This window comes from Geotrypetes seraphini, chromosome 11 (assembly GCF_902459505.1).
Source record: "Geotrypetes seraphini chromosome 11, aGeoSer1.1, whole genome shotgun sequence".
Classification (NCBI taxonomy): Eukaryota; Metazoa; Chordata; class Amphibia; order Gymnophiona; family Dermophiidae; genus Geotrypetes; species Geotrypetes seraphini.
Window position 1 is genome coordinate 28693952 of NC_047094.1, and position 18289 is coordinate 28712240.

The 18289-nt window shown below is 40.9% G+C and overlaps 1 protein-coding gene across 8 annotated transcripts in view; it reads left to right on the forward strand.

Moving 5' to 3' along the window:
- Positions 1-18289, forward strand: part of TMC7 (transmembrane channel like 7) — a 102404-nt gene that overhangs the window by 24402 nt on the left and 59713 nt on the right. For 7 of the 8 annotated variants that reach the window (XM_033962902.1, XM_033962901.1, XM_033962903.1 and 4 more), the window contains 4 exons: positions 917-1084; positions 7676-7758; positions 8820-8965; positions 16056-16203. In XM_033962902.1, coding sequence (XP_033818793.1) covers positions 917-1084; positions 7676-7758; positions 8820-8965; positions 16056-16203 — 545 coding nt within the window. The remainder of the gene's footprint in view (positions 1-916; positions 1085-7675; positions 7759-8819; positions 8966-16055; positions 16204-18289) is intronic. The other variant, XM_033962904.1, reaches the window with a different exon arrangement.

Genomic DNA, 18289 nt, shown 5'->3' on the forward strand with positions numbered 1-18289 from the left:
TGGCCATGCTGGTAAAAGCTCTGACGCTCATAGAATTCCTATGAGCGTCAAAACTATTACCACTGTGGCAAGTGATAAAAACACTAATATGGCTTCATCAAAAGGGGTTAAATTGGAGTAGCCTTTTTTTTGTCCTAACTTCGGCCCAGATTCTATAAATGGCGTCCCGATTGTAAGCGGCCAACTGCTGCCTAACCAGCAGATCGGGATGCATGTTTTCTAAAAGAAAAACCTCCCGAGGCAGGCCACCTACATTGGAGACACCTCCGGGAGCCTAGGGAGGTGCACAAGCTCGCCTAAGGCTAGGCGTGGGCGTAGCTTGGCCAGGAAGTAGCCTTAGGCGGCCATATGTCTCCCTAGGCCCACGGTAGACGCGTACATGGCCTACATTGTAAGCAGACATGGCCACTGGCTGCCACAGCGGCTGCCTGTCTCCCTCACCTGTACATCGACGGCAGGAGGGATGCCCAATCCCTTCTGCTAGAGCCCTCCCTTCCCCCTCTCCGAATGATCACAGCAGGAGGGTTGCCCAGTCCCTCCTGCCCGACACTCACGAATCCACCCCAATGTTCCCCGGCAAGAGAGATGCACAGTCTCTCCTGCCGGAACCCCCACCCTCGAACGATTGCAGCAGTCCATGGCTGTAAGTAGCTTAAAAATCATTGACTGCCAAGGGGGGGGGGGCATTAACACCATCTCTCTTTTGCTGGTTATGTCTGAAATTAATTATGCAACATGTGAATGTTTTTTTGAATGTTACTTTATTGAATTTGTAAGTCATTGGTTTAGAGTCATTTTGTAACTGGGCAGCAAGTTAAAAAATGCACATTACTTGACCGCATTCTCTGGTTTTAAAGCAATTGTCAAATATAAGCAGATATTTGCAATGATTTTCTTTCCTTTTTTTTTTTGGCAGGCAAATTTGGCAGTGGAGTCCAGTCCTATTTTATGTTTTTGCGTTTCCTAGTTCTACTCAACTTTGTAATGTTTGTTCTGATGTTTGGTTTTGTTACACTACCTATTGCCATTTCCAGAAATACTGTTTTCAACAGCTCTCATGTTGTCTCCTATGCATCTGATATAGGTAAACATAATTTAAATAACTTGTAAATTTGATATTTACCTATTTTTTTAATGTTGTAAAATAACTCAGATATTTCATTGTTAGAGCATTTCTCAAATTTTATGTAAAATTTGGATATGTCAGCATAATATCAGTACTTTACTAATTTACTGTGTGCCGTTGTCACTCCCTTTATACAGCCTGGCATGCCTTTAACCATATTCGGCATAATATCGGTACTTTGTTCATTCATTGTCTGCCTTTGTGGTTTATTCAAAGCTTATATATCGCTACTAATGACTGAAAACGGTCAAATCTGAGCGGTTTACATGAGCTTTTACATTGGTGTCACAAAGCTTGACTTCTGTAGTGCTGTAACAATGCAGATCAATTTACATGAACTGTTGTACTGGTGTTACCATGCATCATCCTAGGTAGTTATACTATGCCTTGCCTATATATAGCTCTTGATCATAAATAATGCAAGCTAAAAAGAATTTCCCTCACAATCTAAGATATATAGTATGTATCCCACAAATACTAAGGGTTCCTTTTACTAAGCTGCGGTAGCGTTTTTAGCGCACACTGAAGATTAGCGCGTGCTAACCCCCGTGCTACGCAGCAAAACTAATGCCAGCTCAGTGGAGGTGTTAGTGTCTAGCGCGCGTGGCATTGTAGCACGCGCTAAAACCGCTAGCGCAGCTTAGTTAAAGGAGCCCTAAAAGTAACATAATAAATCAGAACAAATCTTACTAACTCAACAAATTAGAAATTAATTAAAATTAATACAATAAAATAAATCCTGCTTTTTATTTCAGTTCCATATTCCTCCACGCCCTCAGGATATTCCTCCACACCACCACCTCCTATCTGAGGGGCACTGGGAGCTGAAGGCTCCAAGACTGAGTCACAGTCCTGCTGAAATCTGAGAGAGGCATCTCTGGCGGCTGCTTTTTGGTTTTTCTCCTCCCTTTTAACATAGAACATAAGAATTGCCATATTGAAGGTCCATCAAGCCCAGTATCCTGTTTCAGCAGTGGCCAACCCAGCACCTAGCTAGATCCCAAGTAGCAAAACAGATTCTATGCTGCTTATCCTAGGAATAAGCAGTGGATCTCCCCAAGCCATCTCAAATTGCTTAATGCTTGTTTCTCTGTACCATGCATAATCTCAGTTCCTTGCTCTGACCATTCTTTAATTACAATAAAATATTATCCCACATCAAGTAAACCAACCTATGCATCCAAAACTGTTAAATATAGAGACTTTAGTAGTCTAGACCAAGGAAAAACTTTCCAAAGCATTTGCTCTTAAACTAGAAGAATTAGACAACATCTCAATTGACACGCAAATAGAGCTCTGGGAAACATCAATTGCCTCATCCAAGGCAAGGCAAATGATGGGATGTATCAAGAGAAGCTTCGTCAGCCGCAAGCCTGAAGTCATAATGCCACTTTACAGAACCATGGTGAGACCTCATCTGGAGTACTGTGTGCAATTCTGGAGGCCACATTACCGTAAAGATGTGCTTCGAGGCGAGTCGGTCCAGCGGATGGCCACTAGAATGGTCTCCGGACTCAAGGGTCTCTCATACGAGGAAAGACTGGGCAAATTGCAGCTCTATACTCTAGAGGAGCGCAGGGAAAGGGGTGACATGATTGAGACATTTAAATACGTCACAGGACGTGTCGAGGTGGAAGATGACATCTTCTTTCCCAAAGGACCCTCGGTCACAAGGGGGCACCCGCTCAAACTCAGAGGAGGGAAATTTAATGGTGACACCAGGAAGTACTTCTTCACAGAAAGGGTGGTGGATCACTGGAACAAACTTCCGGTGCAGATCATCAAGGCCACCAGCGTGCTCGACTTTAAGAATAAATGGGACATCCACGTGGGATCCCTACGAGGGTCGAGTAAAGGAACTAAGTCATCAGCACTCAGACTTAATGGGGTGGGTCAGTAGAGTGGGCAGACTTGATGGGCTGTAGCCCTTTTCTGCCGTCATCTTTCTATGTTTCTAAGATCTACTAGACCAGTTAGCTCCTCTTAAATTACACCAAATCGATCAAAAATCCTTGATACATCTCGGAGCTATCCATGCTCAAAATGCAACTTAGAGCACTCGAACGTAAGTGGTGCAAAAAAAATCGATTGCCAATCTTAACAGATCTAAAGAACAAGGGAGCTATTATAAAAGTAAAATCAATGAGGCAAAAAGAAAATACTATTCAGGCCGTATCACAAAAGCAAAAAATTTATCTGCACTATTTAAGATCTTAAAATCAACACCACCTAAACGTAAATCAGAAAACGACACAACGAATCAGTTAACAGCACAAACCCTGGGATCTTACTTCATTGATAAGGTAGATTGTATCACTATTATATGGATTTCTTTTATTCTGCTCAGACAATGGACATTTGACCTATCCCTGCTGTTGATACTATTATATTTCTGTTTTTCCTTCTGTTTGTATTATGCTATTATATACCAATAAAACATTTTGAACTCAAAAATCAGAGCAAAGTTCCAATTATCTATTCCATCAAATATCAACCAATCAAATAAAGTACATAATGCTCTAAATAAAGTACATAATGCTCTAAATTCAACAACTTCAAATTGAGTGACCTGAAAAAGTTATTTCAAACCGTAAACGTCAAAGGTTCCTGGCAAGACCTGATTCCCCAACAATTCTTAAACACCAGTTATCAGTTTTCAGGTCAATAATCCATAAAATAATAACTACAAGTTTAGCAACAGGGACACTTCCAAAACAATGGAAAGAGTCAACAATAGGTCCAATTGTGAAAGATTATGCAGTCCCGCTAAATGACAAATCCAATTACTGGCCCATAGCCAATCTTCCATTCCTTGCTAAAATAACGGAGTATTGCATCCTAACCAAACAGGATTTAGAATCAATTATTCAACCAAACACTCTATGATAGGCTTTACTTCCAACATACTGTATTTCTTGGATCATCATAAATCTGTCATGTTTATTTCCCTAGATCTCTCAGCCGCATTTGACACGATAGACCACTCATTACTACTCAAAAGGCTTTCTTCAATCGGAGTCTCAGATCAGGCTTTGGCCTGGTTTCAATCCTATTTCACGGACCTCAAATCGAAGGTGATCTTTAATAATTCAGTCTCTAACTATCCAATAATTTTGGCGTTCCGCAGAGATCAATATTGTCCCCACTTTTATTTAACATTTTTCTTTCTCCTCTGATATCGCTTGGTTAATCCATCGGCTTGTCACTTTTACGCATATGCCGATGACATACAAATCCTTTATCCATTTGACACTGAGAATCTTAATGCGATCTCTGATTTAAATTACAAACTAGGACAAATTAGCCTCTGGTTAGAGGACACATGTTAGCCCTCAATATCTACAAAACAAAAACAATGCTAATCCCATGGAAGGAAGGACTAATGGTACATTCCCCAATTCAGATAGATAACATCATCCTTCAATCAGTATCCTCTGTTAAGATCTTAGGCGTTATACTGGATCAAAAATTATTGTACCACGACCAGATCAGTTCAGTTGTTAAAAACTGTTTTTACAAGTTAAGAAAGATTAGATCTCTGACCAAAATACTTGATCCACCAGCCTTAAATATTCTGATTCATTCTTTGGTTATCAGTAAACTTGAATATTGTAATTCTCTTTATATAAATCTGTCACAAAAAGAAATAAGGCGCCTACAAATAATACAAAACACAGCAATTAAAATCATTATGAATTTGAAAAAAATTGATCACGTCACCTCCCCTTCTGAAACACGCACATTGGCTACCAATACGACATAGAATTACATTTAATTTAAACTGGCCCTATTAACGTTCAAAAGTTGCCAAATGAAGCAACCACTCTTGTTAGACAAATTCCTCATTCCCTATACACCATCAAGATCCCTTAGATCGGCTGATCAAAACCTTCTGACTGTTCCCTCTCTAAAAAGAATTGGTACAAGAAGAGCAGAAATCTTCTCAGTAACTGCTCCGCAAACTTGGAATAATTTGCCATCTTTTATCAAAGCAGAAACGCGGTTAGATAAGTTTTTAAGGGCTCTCTTAAAAGTTTTCTTGTTTAATGATGCATTTGAGAGCTAAAGTTAGCGCCAAATATATGGCTCCTCCCTAGATTTAATCAACTCCTACACAGTGACAACTCAGCCTTTTCAGGCTAATATCTCATCCTTCCTTCTGTTTTTACCTCATTTGGTTCCTTTTCTATTACATTTGTAGTTCTACCCTAATTCCCTTCTGTTCCTGTCAGTGGTAGTTTCGTCTTAGTTTTGTTTGACTTATGTATTTTAACCCTGATTTTAATTGTAAATTGCTTAGAAATCTGTATAAGCGTTTAATCAAATTTTAAATAAAACTTGGAAACTTGCAATAATGTGAAAGGAAACTGCAATGAGAGGGCAAAGGATGAAGTTAAGAGGTGATAGGTTCTGGAGTAATCTAAGGAAATATTTTTTTTACAGAAAGTTGGTAGATGCTTGGAACAGTCTCCCAGAAGAGGTGGTGGAGACAGAGACTGTTGAATTCAGAAGGGATAGGCACGTGGGATCTCTCAGAGAGAGAAAGAGATAATGGTTACTGCGGATGGGCAGACTAGATGGGCCATTTGGCCTTTATCTGCCATCATGTTTCTATGTTTCTTTTAGGAAATTATCCAAAGCTTTTTTAAACCCTGCTAAGCTAACCTGATTTCACCACGTTCTCTGGGAATGAATTCCAGAGTTTAATTACACGTTGTGTGAAGACATGTTTTAAATCTACTACTTAGTAGCTTCATCGCATGTCCCCTAGGCCTAGTATTTTTAGAAAGAGTGAATAAGTTTAAAAAGATTTGGGGGTCATTGATTATTTATTCTAATGATCAGACATCTTAAACACCTTAGTATTGGATAAGATATAGGGGGGTGGGATTATGAATGATAATAATTGTTAATTATTAATATATGGGTGGGTGGGGTGGGATTCTTTTATATTTATATATTTGGAGGAATATAAATAAGATTGTCAAGTGATTAGTTAAAAATCTTTCTGATTGATTATTATACACTTGTTGTAATATTTGAAAATGAATAAAGATTTATAAAAAAAGAAAAAAGAGTGAACAAGCGATTCACATCTACTTTCAAAAGTCAACAACAAACAGTTCCTACACTTGCTGCCACTCTTAAGTTCTCTCCACTCCTGCCACAAATGAACTCACTTTCCTGTTCTGCAAACACATGTTCACCAATATTCTGTCATTCCTAGCACTGGACAAGGGCATGGCAACTAAAGGCAGATATTCTTCTTGGTGACAAAGTTTCACCTCTTGCCAACTTTTTTTTGGCACTCTCAAAATACAGAGTAATGTTCTGTGTTAAGGTTGTTTCCTACAAAAGAACATGAATCTGACCCTTCTTCTTTGGACTGATATCGCAATTCTTACCCATTAGTAGATTCTCATGTTCAAGATTTAGTATTATACAATACAAACACTTGCTGATGACTAGAAAAGATTTGTTAAATACCTTGTACTTAATAAATACGGAGAACATCCAAAAATGAGGTGTTTATATGTAGTGTTAATAATTTTACAGTATATAATTCCTGCAGTTGTCCATCTGTGCTGAAATGAATTGAGCTGGCCTGGTAAGCCAATGAAAATATGTAGTAGTCTTCCATCTCAACTATCATTCTGAGGCATCTCAGTAGTCTTCCATCTCAACTATCATTCTGTTCCCAGCATAGACATTCCATGCCGTAACCATCACCCAAACTTAATTTTTATTGATAAAGCAGCCAACAGCAATACAAGAAATAGAATCTACAGCACTGTAGTGATCAATAAGCAAGAGGTCCAGGTCAATACAGCATAGTGTACATCAAGCTCACAGCATTGCCAAAATCCATAATAATTTGTCTAGCACTGTAAAAGTAACCTAAACTGTTTTAATAAACAGAATGGACTTGCAGTTTTTAAAGTTGTCTTGAGTCATCCTTACAGTGCCGACATGCAAGACATCAGAGTTGAATTCCTGAATCAGCTTCCACTTTAGAGACCAGCAGGGCCACAAATCTCTTATAAATGGAATCCCCCCCATTGCACAACAGCAGCTCCTACCAGTGGTATTTGAAGGGATTACATACTAAGTACCTGAGAGGACTATTTTGTGGTCCTGTTGAGGACTGACTAAAGCAGGGGGATTCATTTCAGTCCTAAATGGCTGTAAGTCAGATTTTCAAGATTTCCTCAATGAATATACATGAGATCTATTTTGCATATACTGCCTCCATTATTTGCAAATAAATGTTATGCAATGTTTGACCAGATTGAGCTCTTGGACCAATATTGAATACCTCCGCTATAAAGGGCAAGGCATAATCGGAGAAAAAACTCTAAGGCAACTAGTAAAGGATTGGGACACCTCCTCAATCTTTGACTTACAGTGATTTGAGTTGGGGCAGATTTCACTTTATGCTAGAAGCTTGACAGATCTACTTCTTTCCCCATTCCACATTGTTTAAAAGAATATGGTAATGTTTTAACTGTATATCATGAGAGATATATATTATTATTTATTTTTTTGCAGCACCTGAGTGCACAAAGTACAAAGCTGCCATAGAGGGACTTGGATATTTCCACAAATACATCTTTGATCTTCTCTCAGGCACTGTAAGTATGTAGATGGAAGTTTTCAAATATTGAAGTTCATTAAGAAAATAGTCTTTGTCTGTAAATGTAAGAGTATGGGAAAATTTAAAGGAAATGTAAAAATGCATTTTCTTTAAAATTCTTCTAGAACCTAATATACTAAAATTCTAAATTTCAGTTGATCCATTAATAAAATAATTTTCATTTGGAAAATAATCCAAGGCATGAACTGTATAAAAACAGGTGCATTTGTACACATTTGGGGCTATTCAGCCTTTTGAAGAAAGATAATTTTAAGGCAGTGTATAGTAGATGATCCTTCCTGGTAGTACTTTGACAACCTCTTCTTCCTCTAGCTGATTCTCTGAAGAATATCAGAATACTCATTCTATGAGTTGCCCTCCTGATAGAACTTAGGTAGTTCAGAAAAGAAATTTTACCTTGAAAGTTAGCCAAAGTGAAAGCATTAAGTTTAGAATATAAGTTTTTCCTGCTTGCCTTTGTGATCCTGGATAAGGTATATTTTTCAGTGCCTCGGTTTACCTAATTGGGATTGGTAGTAACGAGCATAATATTGTTCATGTTCCTTTAAACACTCCCACCCTCCTTTTATGAAGCTGCATTAAGCTTTTTTTATCACCGGCCATAGAATTCCTATGAGCATGGAAACTAATACTGCCGGTGGTAAAGTCTTAACGTGGCATCATAAAAGGGAGGGTTTGTAAGTTTTATCTTTGCTGTCCCTACAACAAATGCTGTAAGGACATTCTTAATGGAGGTAGCTACATATGTATTTCTCAGATACTAAATAGTAAGCAAGATCAAAAATTTCTTCTAGAAAGAGGATCTGAGATTACAACATGCTCATTGACAATGTATTTTTTTAAATTTTAGCAACACTCCTCAAATTTGCATGCTTTTTCTTCACACTCTTTATTTCCTTTCCATCAGACTATCAGTCTCTTCAAATATCTCTCTCTTGTTTGTAGTCCTCTTTTCACCTCTGGAAAGGACAAAGGAGCACATTAAAGAGATATGTGTTTTAGATAGTTGACAATGTTTCTATGTATATTATCTTGCAGGGCTTCCTTGAATGGACCTATTTGTTTTATGGATATTACACAGTAGAAGCAATAAACTTCAAAGATCATAGATATAATATACCTCTTGCATATTTGTTGGTTACATTTGCCTACCTTATATTGAGTCTTCTGTGGATAGTGAAAAGGTAAGGTCTGATCCATTGTAATTTTGATATTTTTATTTGTTGATATTTTTATAGTTGAAATTTCTATATGAAAGACAGAAGAAAATGCAAGTGGGAGTAAGTGTGATGACTTCAGCAGCCCATCTAAATCCCAAAGTGGTAATAAACTGTAGGGATGGAGATCTGATAAGTTCTGATCCAGGGCATCAGAACACAGGCAGAGTGAGCACACGCAGGCGGTTCTGAACGCAAGCCAGGTCGGCACACCGGCCTAGGCCCTGTGTGCGGATCGAGGCCTGTGTGTGGATCTAGGCCTGGGTTTGGTTCTGAGGCCCTGTTTCTCATTTCCTCTCCCTCTAAACAAATGGGATTTTAATGCAGATTTGAATTTATAATGCACTACTCAAATTGGAAAGGAGCTGGAAAAGTATTCCACAAGAAGGGCTTGTTGATCTTCTCTGTTTTATTTCATTTAAAATTTAATAAATTTTCTTGTACAAAAAAGAAAGCATAAGAACAGGTAGAGTCAAGCTGAGCACGATAAACAAGGATAGGCAGGCAGCAGTCATTAAGTGAACATAGTTCTCATGGTGGAGTATAAGGCATGATCAAAGATATGAAGGAATACTGGACTGAATTAATACTAGAATTTTAAATTGTATTCTGCATTAGATCAGGAGCCAGTGGTGGTGTATGAGAAGCAGAGTGACATGGTAAAACTTGTTAGCATGGCAAAGAATCTGGATAGCTATACCAAGTTAACAAATACGAAGCATATAGAAGGGTTAGCCGAGATGTGTCATTAAGGTAGTGACAAACTGCAAAATTTATTGCAGGATAAAGAAACATTCCTTTACTAGAGAGGAGACCATTGTAATGTGTTTACATGAAGGAGAAGTTAAGAGTGCGGCAAAGAAATAGAAACATAGAAAAAGACGGCAGAAAAGGGCTATAGCCCACCAAGTCTGCCCATTCCAAATACCCGCCCTCTGGTTTCACTCCCCTAGGGATCCCATTTTCTCTTAAAGTCCGACACGCTGTTGGCCTCAATCACCTGCAGTGGGAGTTTGTTCCAATGATCCACTACTCTTTCAGTGAAGAAGTATTTTCTGGAGTCGCTATGGAACTTCCCTCCCCTGATTTTCAGCGGATGCCCCCTGGTGGTCGAGGGTCCCATGAGGTAGAAGATATCTTCTTCCGACTCGATACGGCCCGTGATGTACTTAAACGTTTCAATCATATCACCCCTCTCTCTTCGTTCCTCAAGTGAGTACAGCCTCAGTTTATTCAGTCTTTCTTCATACGTGAGATCCTTGAGCCCCAAGACCATCTTAGTGGCCATTCGCTGAACCGACTCGATTCTCAGCACGTCCTTCCGATAGTGTGGCCTCCAGAATTGAACGCAATACTCCAAGTGAGGCCTCACCATGGACCTGTACAGCGGCATCATAACTTCAGGTCTCCTGCTGACAAAACCTCTACGGATACAACCCATCATTTGCCTTGCCTTGGAGGTAGCTTTCTCCACTTGATTTGCAACCTTCATGTCCTCACTAATGATCACCCCTAGATCACGTTCCGTCGTGGTCCTGGCCAAGGTCTCACCATTTAGTATGTAAGTTCTGTGCGGGTTTCTCTTACCCAGGTGCATTACCTTACACTTTTTAGCATTGAAGCCTAGTTGCCATGTTGCCGACCACTGTTCAAGCAGTAGTAGATCTTGCGTCATATTATCAGGCAAAATGCTTTTACCTACTATGTTGCAAAGTTTGGTATCGTCAGCGAACATTGATACCTTTCCTCTAAGTCCTTGGGTCATATCTCTTATGAATAAGTTGAATAGAATCGGGCACTCCACTGATCACGCCTGACGTTTTGGATGGGGTACCATTTACCACCACCCTCTGAAGTCTACCACTCAGCCAATCCTCAACCCATGTAGTTAGAGTGTTCCCTAACCCTATTGATTTCAGTTTGTTCAATAACCTTCGGTGTGGGACGCTATCAAAAGCTTTACTAAAGTCCAAATATACCACATCCAGTGACTCTCCGGCATCTAGCTGTCTAGTAACCCAGTCAAAAAAACTAATCAGGTTAGATTGGCAGGATCTGCCCTGGGTGAATCCGTGCTGGTGGTGATCACGTAGGTTTTCCTCGTCTAGGATTATGTCGAGATGTCGTTTGATCAGTGTTTCCATGAGCTTGCACACTATAGACGTGAGACTCACTGGTCTGTAGTTTGCTGCCTCTGTCCTGCATCCCTTTTTGTGGAGTGGGATAACATTGGCGGTTTTCCAGTCCAAGGGGACTCTTCCTGTGCGTAGGGAGAGATTGAAAAGAACAGATAATGGTTCTGCCAGGACTTCACTCAATTCTCTTAGCACTCTGGGATGTAGGTTGTCTGGTCCCATGGCTTTATCTACTTTGAGTCTTGATAGTTCGTAGTAGACGCTACTGGGTGTAAACTCGAAATCTTGAAACGGGTCCTTCTGGCTGTCTCCCGTCTGAAGCTGTGGACCAGCTCCCGGTGCTTCACAGGTGAAGACTGAGCAGAAGTATTCGTTTAGTAATTCTGCCTTGGAAGAATCTGATTCTACAAGGCTACCGTCTGATTTCTTCAGGCATTCTATCCCATCTTTATTTCTTTTCCTGTGACTAATATAGCTGAAGAAGGATTTATCTCCTTTTTTAATGTTCCGTGCTAGATCTTCTTCCATTTGGAGTTTGGCCTCTCTGACTGCTATTTTGACAGCTCTAGATCTGTCTAGATAGTCTTCTTTCGCCTCTCGTTTTCCTAGATGCTTGTAGGCGATAAATGCTTCTTTTTTCTTTTTAACGAGGTCAAAAATTTTTGCACTGAACCATTGAGGTCTTTTGTTCTTCCTGTGTTTACTTATTGTTCTTGTGTAGTGGTTTGTTGCTTCGTGTAGGGTGGACTTCAGAGTCGACCACATATCCTCCACATTGTTAGGTAGTGCTTGTTTATGTAATTCCTGACGGACAAAATCTCCCATACGGTCAAAGTCGGCGCCTCTAAAGTTGAGAACCCTAGTTGCTGTGTTTGACCTTGAGAAACCTTTCTTGAGGTTAAGCCATACCATATTATGGTCGCTGGAGGCCAGTGTATCTCCAACTGAGACATCCGAGATACACTGGCCTCCAGCGACCATAATATGGTATGGCTGTGTGAAATGACCTGTGATTCAGAAGTATACTCTTAGTAATTTGAGATTCAGAAGTATACTCTTAGTAATTTGAGAACGAGAGGATTATCTGAGAGCCAGATGGAGATTTGCTTAGGCAAAACTATAGTTAAGGACTCCGCCATAGTGCCTGTGATACAATCCTTATTTAATTGAGTCTGATATAAATTTAATAAATAGTGCAATATGATATTTTGAAATGACTTATAGAACTCTACCGTATAACCATCTCCACCTGGAGCGGATCCAACTCTAAGGGACTTCAAAGCTATTCCTAATTCTTTTAAGGATATTGGAGATTTTATCTAGGGTTAGTTGGAGCACAGAGGTGCAATCAAACATAATTTTGTGCATCCACTTTGCAAGTTGTACCTTTTATTTTTATGCTGTAGTAATGGGGTGTAGTATCTCATGTCTTCCCATTTTTACTTCTGTATGTGTCTTGAAATTTTATTTTTGAGCCCTTATTGCAATATGACCTAGTTGCCACGGTGCTAAGAGACACTAAACTGCTATGGAATAGAGTAGCTGAGTGGTTAGAGAAGTAGGTTGTGAACCAGGAAGCCTGTCAGCACTTATTTTAAACTTGGGCAAGTTAACTTCATCCTCCATTGACTTAGGTACGACATATTTTATTTATTTAGTACATTTATAACTCACCTATTAACTAGGCAGTTAACAATAAAACACACAATTGTAAAATAAAGTTGAATATAAAAAAATAGACAAAATAACAACACATTACAGTCCATTGATGTGCGGTGACATTTATTTCAGGGGATTCAGCTAAACCAGGGGTGACCAACCTTGGCCCTTACCAAGTCAGGTTTTCAGGATTTCCACAATTGATATGCATGAGATCTATTTGCATACAGTGGAGGCAGTGCATACAATTCCATGTATATTCTTTGGAGAAATCCTGAAAGCCCGTCTATATTGAGGTTCTCGAGGACCGAGGCTGGACATTCCAGTGCTAAATATTAGAGCAAAACATACCCTTAACAGTGCTAAATGTCACGTTTTGGTCTCTTCCTGAGAGTCACCTCTAACATTTGCTGCAACTTCTTTTGACTTCGGTATTGATATGAAGAAACTTAAATTCTGTATCGCTGCCACCTTTCCAAAATCTATCCTTCAGAGTTATACATAGACTGACATTATGTAGTGTAGAACTGCAAATTCAATTAAAAAAAATACATTGAGCAGTACAGACTTTATGATAACTTTCTGCTTCAGGCTCAAAATATTGTGTGGTGCAGTGGTTAGAGCCACAGCCTTGGCACCCTGAGGTTGTGGGATCAAATCCCACACTGCTCCTTGTGACCCTAGGCAAGTCACTTAATCCCCATTGCCCCAGATACATTAGGTAGAGTGGGAGCCTGCTGGGACAGTTAGGGACAAATGCTTGAGTACCTGAATAATTTGTAATCCGCATAGAATTGTAGGATATGCGGAATGTAATAATAATCCCCCCCCCCCCCCCCCGAAAACAAGAGACAAAAGCAGAGAGTAGCAGCCATCCAGGACACATGCAACAAAATAAAATAAACTTTGCCTTATTACCCATTCCTTCTTCAGATCATACTCAGATAGGAATGACAGTAGACCATGTTTAAATCATTGTCATTATGCCCCCACACACACTCTGGGATCCATCTCAGCAGCTCTTTCATCCTTCAGGCAGCTGGCAGCACGAGTGAACACTCGCTGCCTTTGGCGGCCCAGAAGTTTTCCTTCTGCTACCACTTCCTGTCACCTGTCCCCTCATATGTGGGAAGCAGTAGCAGAGGGGAAAGCTTATGGTCCACTGAAGGTAGTGTGTTAACTCATGCTGCCTGTTGCCCGAAGGATGATAGAGAGCTGCCTTAACAGATCCCTTGGATGGGAGGAACGCAGGGAGGTTGAGTCGCTGGGGTATCGGGGGGGGAAGGGGGGGGGAGGAAATGCTGGACCGATGGGATGGAGAGGAAAAAAGAAAGATGCCAGACCTCAAGCGGAGGACAGAAATGCCAGACCATGGTAGGGAATAGGAGGAGGAGGAGGAAAGAGAAGAGGAAAACCAGACCACAAGAAGGGAGAAAAGGAAGGAGAGAGATGGGCTACTAGAGGTAGAGGGATGGAGAGAAAGATGCCAGACCAGGGAAGGAGGAGAGAGAGGGAGAAGAGAAAGACAAAAGAGATGCTAGACCACAAAAGGGGAGGAGGGAAGGGAGGGGAGAGTGATTGAGGTTATACTGGAGGAAGGAGAGGAGAAATATGTCGGACCACTGGGGAGAGGGGGGAGAGAAAAAGGAGGTGCTGCACAATGATGGAGAGTAAGGGGAGAGAGAGGGAGGAGATGGTGCACATTGGTAGATGGGAAGGGAAGATATGGAATAGTAGATAGAAATGAGAAGGAAGAAAAATTGAAAAAAGTTGAATATTGAAAGTTAATGCCAAAGATGGTTGTAGGGCAGAAAGTGAAGGAAAGAGAAAGAGCAAATTGATAAGAAGGCCCTGGAAATAAGAGTTAAGTGCACAGATTGAAGGAAGTGCAGCCAAAGACTGGGAAAACATGTATAGAAAAATAAAATCACCAGACAGCAAAGGTAGGAAAACTGATTTTTATTTTAAATTTAATGATTAAAATAAGCTATCTATGCATTTGTTTCTATTTCTCTGGTGTTATACTACATGCATTAAGAGTCTGGCATTAGGGTTTCGTTTGTGTATATTGGGACTTTTAATTTGTGGTCTTGAATTTGCACAGGGTTGATCTGTGTTCTGCATGTATGATCAAGGCCAGGTGTTTTGGTGGGAATGAATGACAAGAAATGTTATTGATATGTCATGACCCAATGTAGGAACATATTTGTTGGCTCTCCACCTCTTTTGGACTTAAAAACGGCCCTCACTTTATGGAAGCGGAGAAGAGAGAGGGGGCAGAGGCAGGCTTTTTATCACCAGCTGCGGTGATGTTAGCTCCGATGTTCATAGGAATTCTATGAGTGCCAGAGCTTTTACTGCCACAGCCGGCGAGGTTGGTTATGAAACCACAGGTTTTTTATTGCCAGCTGTGGTGGTAAAAACTCCAATGGGTATAAATGTAAATTGTAAGCCCTCCAGGCATATGGAAATACCTACCATGTCTGAATATAGCCTATCTTGAGCTTTTCTTGAACAGATGCAAGCTAAATCCAAATAAATGTGTGCTTTGGATATTTCTGCTCTGCTGCTGCTAGAATCATAGAATCATTTCTGGGGGAATTCTGCATGTAATATTTAAATATATAGTATATATATATATTTTTTTAATATGTGGAGGATATTTTGTTCTTTTAGGGCGATGCATGTGTGTGCCCTCCCTACCATAAAAACTATCAGACCATCTAGCGTTCTCATTCTGTTCAGGATTAATTGCATAGGATCTGCTTTCTTCGACTCTTCACCCACACTCAACTTCATTGTCTTGCCCCTTCCCCCACCAGTACTGGCCCCATAAATCACACAGATAATTCTCCCTTCACCTGCTGCACTCACACATGCTATTTCATTTGGACCCATAGAGCTCTCATCTCTGTCTTGGCCCAGGATGCTGCAAAAGCCTTTTTGTGGGCCCATATTGGCTAATTGAAGAAGGTTGCTATAGCAGTTCTGTCCTTTCCTCTAATCTCCTTTTTATTGTGGGTGTATTCCTCTTTCCAAGTCCATGCAGGTGAATGCTGTACAAATTTAAAAATTCAGTGTCTAGATACAAAATCTTCATTGAACATTAATGTGTAGTTTACTTGTGTCTAAAACATCTTATGTAGCCAGGGGAATATTTTTTCACTTGACCAAGCAATTGGACAATTAATAGGAATTGTATCAATGATATATTTTTGCATTTGTACTCAACAATATTGTATTGTCACTTTTTCTTTTCATAGATCTGTAGAAGGCTTTAAGCAAAGCTTGGTAAGTGATGAAGATCGGTTCCAGAGTTACTGTAATAAAATATTTGCAGGCTGGGATTTCTGCATCACAGATGAGAGCACAGCAGCATTAAAACATAATAGTTTACAATATGAACTAAAAGTGAGTGTCAACTGGAGTATTTATTTATTTTTGTATTACATCATTTTCTTTGATCTACAACAGTTATGTCCAAACTAGCAGCATTTCAAAATGGAATACATTCACCCAAGATTTTTATTCAGTGCCTGCCTACAACACTTCTATTGCCTGGGCTTCTTGATGTTCTACAATGACAAGAGGTAACTTCTGGAGTATAGTAATGCAGATACATAAGGAAACTAAATTATTCCTCTAATGCTCAACAATTGTGGTTGTCAACCCAGACTATTGAGTTTTCAGGCTATCCACAACGAATATGCATGAAAGAGTTGCATCCATTACTCTTGTTTGTATACAGATTTGTCTTGTGGATATCTGATAAACTGATTGCCAGTGTTTCAAGAGTAGGCTTCACCATTAATTAGACTAGGGCGTCACAAAGGTAGCAATAACAACATCTACTACTACCGTGTTTCCCCAAAAATAAGACAGTGTCTTATTAATTTTGGATCCAAAAAATGCATTAGGGCTTATTTTCGGGGGATGTCTTATTTTTTTTCAGGTACAACAATCATCTCTCCCTCTCCTCCATCCCAATTCTTCCTCTTTCCTTTCTCCCTCCCTATGTGCAGCATCTTTGCTTCCCTCTCACCCATCCCCTTGTGCAGTATCTTTCTATCCCTCCCTCCCATCCACCTGTGCAGCAGAACCCCACTCACCCTCCCACCATGAGACTGACATACCTCTGCTCTGAGGCCTCCAAAAACAGCAACGGCTGTAGCACTCTGTGATGCGGCAGAGGGAAGGCCCCAGCGGGAAAGGCCATGAAGCAGCCCGTTAAGAGCGCTGCTGCTGTTTTAGGAGGCCTCGGAGCGGAGGTATGTCAAGTCTCACCGGGGTGGGGATTGCTGAATCGACGAGTCCAATTTTTTTTTGGGCGAATCAGGCAGGGATGGAGTTGGGGGGGGGGGATCTTAACTAGGGTTTATTTTTGGGGTAGGGCTTATATTAGGAGCATCTTTAAAAATCATGCTAGGGCTTATTTTTGGGGAAACAGGGTTCTACTACTACTACTTATCATTTCTTTAGTGCTACCAAGGAGCTGCAGTCGAAGTAAAATAGATCTTGACAGTTACACTAACTCAAAAAATCATCAGTGCTCAGTTTTACACTTTATTTATATACTAGTCTTTAAGCCCATTACATTAACGGGTGCTAGAGATGTCTGTCTGTTTGGGTTTTTTTCTTTGTCCCTCCCTTTCTCCTCTGTTATGATCTTCCATCTGTCTGTTCTTCCTCAGGGTCTCCTCCCCCCTGTCTGCACCTCTCTTGGTCAAGCATCTGCCTCCTGTCTTTCCCCTTTAGTTCAGACCTTTCTGTGTTTCTTCTGCTTACAACCCCCACCCCTTCTCTGCCTCTCTCTCCTTCCTTCCTCCCTATGTCCCCCTTACTGTCTTTCAGCCTTTGTCCCACCCCTCCCCTGAAGCCAGCCTGCCTGCGTCCCTCCTGCGCCCAAGCCTGGCCTATCTGCTGGCAATACTTCCTCCCCCCGATCCGCTGCCACTCGCCGCCCTTGGTCACCTTCCTGCCTCCTCCCAAGCAGACATTGACTCCGGTGTCACCCCGCCCTCTGGTGAGAAATCAACGGCTTGGCGATCGACTGCTGTGAGACTCGAGCCCTCCGCCATTTTAGGTGGGGATGACGGGGGGCGGCGCTTAGGCAGCGTTAACTCTTCATTTGTCCGCACGGAGCCTGGTTACGGCGGCGAAGCCCTTTTATTTATGTTTACTAAGTGGCGGACTTGGCTGCTGAGAGGCTGAGGCGGGAAGATGCAGCCCGTCGCGAGCACCGAATCCCCCTGTGGAGACGAAACTTTTTTGTCCTTCTCGCCTTGGGAGGACGATTGAGCCAGGAGGGAGGAGTCACTGGCAACGCGTCTCCAGATAGCGCAGGCGCCGTGAGGACTGGCACAGAAGCACACCTCACGGCGCCAGGAATCACGTAGTTTGAACAGTGCATGCGCGCTCTAGGGTTTTATTATTATAGATTTTATTGGATCTTTTCAGTAAAATTGAGTGAACATAAAACTAATGGTTTGCTTATGGT